Genomic DNA, 7,541 nt, shown 5'->3' with positions numbered 1-7,541 from the left:
TTCCAAAAAACAAACAACTGAGTACTTAACAACCTTCCCAAAGGAAATTACACAGTAACATATAATCTTTTCTTTATTCTTTAGTATTTTAAAGACTATATAAGCTATATCCAGATGTTACAAGCAAGCTACGGTTTGTTTGTGAGGAGGAACCTCATTTATTTTCAGGCTTATACACCCCTTTCTCTTGCTCACATGCACAAAACTAAGTTTGATTATTTCCTGTTTAGGAAGACACAGACCACCTAAACTCGAATCCCAGCCTGAATACAGCCATAGAATGCACAAAGATTATTCAAATCTAATGCTATCAAACTAGTAAACAGAAGCCAATTTTATGACGTAAGTTCCCGATTCTTTTTATGTACTCTACTGTTTCTGTTATGGTTCATTCAACACAGAATACAGATCTGTTGATGTTCAGCTGCTAACACATTTGAGATAACCAGAAGCATCACAGCTAACAATGTGACTAGCGTCCCCATTTTAGATACAATATATTGAGGCCAAGCAATTTACTGAAGGCTACTTACTACTACATGACCTTTATTTATTACAATTCAAGCCACCTAGAATACTATTTTAGTGTTGAGGTGGGGAAAATATTAATTATAAAATAATTTATAAAATATAAGAAGATGCTGTGTCAGAGTAAGGACTAGTCCAAGGTAGCTCAGACACACAGAAAAAGAAACAAAAGGAGCAAGTATACAAGAAAGTGTAAATAAGAATGTGAGACAGTTTTAGGGCATGACAACAAATATAACCAGAATGAACTGTGAAAACAGTGCAGTCCTGAAATTGATGCTGAATGCAACATGAACCCATATAAAAAAGCGAGAGACATATTTTACATCAATCTTAAGAGGTACAGAAAACGGAAAGGAAAGCAAGAACCGGGGGACACAGTAGCAGGAAGAGAGATTTTGGGTCTGTCTGCAGTTAGTCAATGGACCACAAATCATTAAAGAATGCCATCTGACACAGGGAGAGACTTATACAGTATTTCTACAAAGCAATTGACAATACTTATGAACTGAGCAGTTGGTTTAATAAAATTTAGCATTTACATAGCACTTCGCCTGAGCAGGGCCTTTAGAAGGTACAGCTGCACAACAAGGTATGATCAGTAACTATCTATACCCAAGGTTTTCCATAAGGAGCCCCATCAAGTGAAATAATCTACCTGTAACCAGACAAAGTGAGGGAGGCTCCCATTCCACTGTTATTTTGCTCAATGTGTAAAATGGAACTTTTTAGGAGGGCATTTTTATAGAAAGTGGGTACTGTTGTGGTTTTGATGTTTGTTGAAAGTTTATTAATGGTTTATTGCTGGCTTTTAATTGTGTGACCCACTTTGAGTCTTGACAAGACAGGCAGACTAGAAATTACATAATAAATAAATACAAAAGGAAAGCAACCACAGCTAGACTACAAACTATTGGACTGTAGCCAAAAAATCTGGCTACTAAAAAAGATTAAAAAAAAAAATCACAAATAGACAAAGGAGGGAAAGAACTAGAAGCAGCATAATTAAGTACTTGCTGGGATCCAAAGAAAAAAGGGGAGGAAAAGTCAAAAATAACCCATAGAGTATCTTCAGTCAATAAGAAAACCTATCCATGTCAAGAATGACAACATCTGGCTACCAAGTGTAAGCTCAACAGCTTATTTCTGGAGGGATAGCAATCGAACTTACCCTGTAGGCACAATGGCTTTATGAAAGAACAGTAGTTAGAGTTGCACAGGTAGAAAGATTTGGGAATCAGACAGAAGTTACTGAAACAGACTTTATCACCACCACCCATAACTATTTAGCTGCTGCCAAGAAAGGAACAAATGGATTCTGCAACACAGGGACAGCAACATGACAGAAAAAGGCCTACCCTCACAGAGACAGTGCCTGGATTTAGATGCCTATGGCCAAGAAAAATAATCTAATTTGGTGAAATGCCTAAATTCAGATAACACAACAAACTGATGATAAGAAGATCTCCTAAATCAGAAAGTCTTTAATAACAGCTAGGTGCACAATGGTAAGAAAGCAGGCAGAAGCACAAGAATAAACCAGATTCAAGCTAGATTTCAATCAACTCTGGCTTGATCATGATGTCAGAATACAGCCTTAACACAGAGTATAAATTTGGCAGCTTATTTCTGGGAGACGTGCTTGCTCCTTAGCCACCAAGTGTTTCCCAGTGGAATCAGACAGAAGATGCTATTTATTTTACTTTTTTTTAAAAAAATAGCAGCATTATTGTATTGTTCCTACAGATTGTGTTAGCTACCTAGAAGGCCATATTTGGTGGAAAGACAGGGTTTAAATATTTTGAGAGAAAGATGAAAAAGGAGGTTTGAACAAAAAGGTCAGTAATTCTGTCTTCATATTCAACTTATGGTATCAGTAAAGAAGTGAAGTTAGTGTAGGGCTCTCAAGAGATTGGTAGCAGGTTGTGCAATCATGTGCAAATATCTGCAAAAGATATTAAAATGTAAGTAATTTCACTGACCCTTCAAGGCAGAGCAAGATATTTGGTTGAGGCGGAAAAGTGGAGAGAGAACCTGAAATCAAAGGGTGGGGGGAGGATTGCCAGGCCTCTAAGCCTGTTCCTTGCTCAGTGAATTAACGTCTAAAGCAAATACAAAGAACAATGCACATAAAAGGTAGCTCCTTCAAAGTTCTAGAATCCTCTTTTCGGAAACTCAGGACCAACCTTCCAATGTTTCCAAAGGACAGTAAGACTTTCAATGTATCACCAAAGATGAACAACCCAGAATACATTGCTAAAATATAGTGTTCCACTTCTGCTTAAATTTAGCATTAGGTTGAACTCTGCTTCAAAACTTTTTATAAACACTAGAAGATGTCCAGGCAAATGTCTGTTTTGCAGTCTGACTTATTGGAAAATAGCCCTTCCAGAACCAGTTTTTAGATTCAACTTTGGTTCAATTCACTATTCTAGCCCTTTGCTTAGAAATATGATCATTGTTAAGCCCTTCCCACCCATCTCAATGCATTTCAGTATCAATACTTCTTCTATTTGGCTACCTAGAAATGGATCAACATGTAAACAACCAACCATCCTTAGTTTAACACATTCTCTTGTATTTCTATGGTGATTCAGAACAAATTAATGTATTCCAGTGGTCAATCACTGTCATTATTTTAGCATGACATGAAAATAGCCATGCTAAATTTCCCTGAGACATATTAAACAATACTGCAGAGCTCCACTATAATAAGAATTTGATGGAAGTTCAGCCACCATTACATGATGGGCAAATGGAGAAGAAAGCAGAAGCATCTGTTTGCTATTCTACTCAAACCACCTTCTGTAAAAGTGCCAAGGACCCAGGAAAAAGTTTTATCACTACAAAGAACAATTAGCAGCACAAGCAAGGCATCAACACCACGGGGAGCCTGATATTATGCCTAATGTAGATTTATGCCTCTTCCCTCTGCAAAAACAGGAATGTCTTAAGATTTTTTCCAAGAACACAAGACAAGCTTGCTTGTACTGAAAGAGAAGAGCAATTTGGAGATCCCCACCCCCAACACATTCCCCTCTAGAATTCTATATGATTTGGGGAGCTTGAGCAGGTTAATCTCTCCTCCCCACTTTTTATTCCTTTAACTCTCATCTGCTCTCAACTTTCATACTCCTGAGGCATTTTTAGGCCTCAATAGACCAGATTCTGGGTTTTTTTGGATGGGATGAATCTTTTGGTTTCTGCCTGCCTGGGATTCACTCTCCAAAATATGTACAGACTCCTACCTTATCTGCAGATGGCTTGGATTTGCTGTTTTTGTTCTTGGCAATATTATCTATAGTGATTGCTTTGAAAGGAAATACAGTTCACCAAAGGGAAATCATCCAGTGCCTGCTTGCACATATCCTGGTTATAATCTCCACAACATAATATCCCCCTTAATTTAAAAAAAGTTCCCAGCTAGTGGAAGAGACTCAATATTAACAGAAATGTAGTTGGTAGAATGTAGGTGAGCTGTTTTATGTAGAATTTTCTTACTTTGTTCACACAAGTATTATTTCATGCAGTGTGACAATTAACTTCACTGTGGGATTATTTATATACTACATTTGACATAAAATCAGTCACAAGAGGGAAGATGCCACAAAGAAGCTTCTAGGCCAATGTAAATCATATTGCAAGTTTGTAAATGTCATATGTAATAAGATAATGTCCAGCTGACACACAGAGAAATATTTATTGAAGTGAAAGGATCTCTGTGTTTTTCCCCATCTGTGGCCACTGTTCTTCTACAAACAAGTACCCAACTTTCATTTAAAAGACTAATGAGCCTTTTGTGGCCTAGCAGCACTGAGGTAATGCACCAGCTGAAGAATTTATTTTGGAAGAGAAAAAATGAGAAGGGTACAAATCTATGAAAACTGTGTAATGAGATGTGTCACAGTCATAAACAGGATACCAACACATTTTTATTCAGCCCAATCCTAAAGTCTGCTCTGACTCATTTCAGCAAGATATATAATGTACTCTCCATGCTTATTTTACTAAGAAGCAAATCCTACTGAATTCAAATATGCTTTCTCCCAAGTAATCTTACATAATCTTGTGTGCGTAAAAGTGTGTAGCTTCCTCCACCTTGTTATAAGCATAGTGCAGCTCTTTTTATTTCACAAGGCATTTACAAGTGGTTAAGATGTACTGAGGGCTTTGCTAGCTGTTTTTGACACTATTATTACTATTTTACCTTGCTAGTGTTTCTGTACTTTAATGAGATGTTTTAATGTTGTGTCACTCTTTAATTTGCATTGTGACCCACCTCACACATCAGAAAAGCACTATGTAAATTTAGCAATCAGTAGTCAGAGATAGACATTATTTGTGGTTGACACTAGCCCTTCCCCCAAGACCTGTGATATGTATAGAAAAATGGGATGCTTTCTTTGCTTTCACAGTAGTCTTTCACAGAAAGCAGAGCAACACTGTTTCTTGCTTTTGTAAAAGTCCAGTGGGAATGGCGAACACACCCCTTCCCTCCCCCTAGTTAGTCATGAACTAAAGTGGACTAAAGTAAAGAAGGCATGATTCTCTGCTTTTGTATTGGGCTTTGCAGCAAAATGCTTTCATCCTTTCCTTGCAAATTCTCTGTAGCACACAATGAATCAATAGAGCTGGGTTTTTGTGTTAGGCATGTAGAGCAGTGAAGGGGGGAGATACTTGCTTCTAGTAATTGAACATATGAATATATATCAAAAGATGTCACTGTTTATTATAATTAAAATTAATCACTTCATGAGAAGCAACATTTATGATCAAATTCCAAGCTCTTCAACTACGCAAACAATTAAGCAGAGCACTATATAACAACACTCAAATACTCTCCCTTCATAAAAGTAGTTGGAAAACTACTGAAATATGACATACATACAGTTCTAAAGAACAGATAAATATGTGCAAAATATAACAGCAAAGCTACTGCTGTTCTACATCCACGTATCTTGGATTGAACAGCTACATACGAGTCCAGTAGCACCTTAGAGAACAACAAGAATTTTGGGGTATAATCTTTCAAGAGTAAAAACTCCCTTCATTAGATACACAGATACAGCATACCTGACAAGGAAGCTTATACCCCAAAATTCTTGTTGGTCTCTAAAGTGCTATTGGACTACTATTTAGCTGTTCTACTGCAGACCAACACAGCTACCCTCTGAAGATCTTATCACTTTCAAAAGTAGCCCTTAGTATCAATGTGTGTTCCTTTTTTGTATGATTCCTGGGTTTTGCCATGCCATCAATATTACCATGTGTATATACATATTAGTTGGTTCAGCTAGACACTGTAGTTCCTCAAGTCACTTTACGCTTACTACAAGTTAACTAGATCAACATCGTAAGGAAAAACAAAGGAGACACAGGTGTTGACTAGAGGAGAGTGTAACCAGTAACAGGTGTTCACAGGGAGGGGAGCATACTGAAGAAATGCAGGTCCATGAAAGCTTAAAATGAGATTTTAAAAACACACAACACAGCAAAGCCCAAGAAGGTATCAGTATGCATCTAGAACTCAAGATATTCCTTCTGGGGATCCTTCAGGACTGAAATGCATGGTAGAAACCGAATAATCAGAAATAAATGTATAACCCTGAAAAGAATGCCAGTTTAAAAGCAGGTTTTGCCAGTAATCTAGGATATCACTGTCGTATAGCCTCAATGAAACCTTCAAGTATAGCTCACAAGCCTGGTACACCTGAGGACGTTATATACTTAAAACAATAAACAAGAAGAGTTATGGCTCTGCACAGCCACTAGGACAAAAGCAGTGTTTATACAGCTGCATTTCATTATGGCTTATAATATACGGGGGCGGGGTGGGGGGAAAGAAGCGGAGGGTGATCGTCCGCTTCCAGCAGTATATGCACAAGGATTACACACTTCAGACACAGAAACACAGACAAGTACAGACAAGCCCATATCCTCTTTGTACCTACTCGTTTATGCCCTAGTAAGGGGCCAGCGGTGCGGCCCCTTTCAAGGGAAAGCACTCTCCCTTTGCTTACACCCGTCCACAATCACAGCACAGACACACTGGATCGTTGCATTCGCCTTCCCCGTAACCGACAGGCGGGGCCCCGGGCATGGACGAGTTCACTCAACCGCAGCGCCCGGGGAAGGGGGGCAGCGGGTAGGTGAGGCACGCGCGCCAGCACCACAGGAAGGAAGGGCGAGGGCAGCACGTCTGCTTGTCTGTCTGTCAAAGGAAAGGGCCGGGGGACTCGGCAGGATTCCCGCGCCCAACAGACCAGCCGAGAATTGAAAAGAGGACCTTCGCCACGGTAAGCCCCTCACTTGGGCGGGTCTCCCGCGTCTCTTACCTGACGGGGTGGCTCCGAAGACTCTCACCACTGGCACCCTCTTGACCGGGGCCTCCCTGAAGTCGGACTGGCAGGGGTCCAGGCCGGGCAGAGGGCTGCTCATGTAGTAATCGGCGGTCACGACCCTCACTGAGAACATGTTCGCCGTCGCTAGGGCAGGCGCCGGTGAGGACGGCCGCAGGGTATGCCCCGGGGCTGGGGCTTCCCTCTTCCTCCGCCGCCGCCCGCCCGAGCTGCTGTCGCTGCTCCTACCGCTGCAGCACGAGCGCAGCCCCCTCCCTGTCCTCACCCGCCGCGTCTCGCGCTCGCGCGCATGGACGAAAGCGGACGGAGCACGCAGGGGGCGGGAGGAGGGGGTAGAGGGGGCGGCTGAGTGCGTGCGCGCGCGCCGTTGAGACAGTAACCGCTGTGGCAGGGCCCTAAAAGCAGGCAAATTGCGTGCACTTCACCGTCAAAAACCGTCCTCTTTCCTCAGCGCGGCAGCACCAGTGCAGTAGTTTCTTGACTGCAACGGTTGTTGCCATGATGATGATGTCACAGACCCGACCACAAGCGTTCAGTAACGGAAGGGGGTGGTTGGTTGAGAACGGTAGCGAAGATTTTCTTCGATCCTACCCTCACACGAAGATGCGTTTAAACGCCTATTGGTACGTCGAACGCTGTTATCGATTACTCAGC

The 7,541-nt window shown here is 41.2% G+C and overlaps 1 protein-coding gene across 1 annotated transcript in view; it reads right to left on the bottom strand.

The window, feature by feature from the left end:
- LOC107118443 (DNA polymerase zeta catalytic subunit-like) overlaps positions 1–7,131 on the bottom strand; it is a 129,150-nt gene extending 122,019 nt beyond the window's left edge. Inside the window, exon 1 of the mRNA XM_015420784.1 lies at positions 6,864–7,131. Within this exon, the coding sequence (XP_015276270.1) occupies positions 6,864–7,002 (139 nt within the window). The 5' untranslated portion in view covers positions 7,003–7,131. The remainder of the gene's footprint in view (positions 1–6,863) is intronic.
- Positions 7,132–7,541: the final 410 nt, after the last annotated feature.

The sequence above is a fragment of the Gekko japonicus genome, unplaced genomic scaffold, assembly GCF_001447785.1.
Source record: "Gekko japonicus isolate JY-2015 unplaced genomic scaffold, Gekko_japonicus_V1.1 scaffold1809, whole genome shotgun sequence".
NCBI classification, from domain to species: Eukaryota; Metazoa; Chordata; class Lepidosauria; order Squamata; family Gekkonidae; genus Gekko; species Gekko japonicus.
Note: the sequence above shows the minus strand (reverse complement) of the source record. Positions and strands in the feature narration are given on the sequence as shown.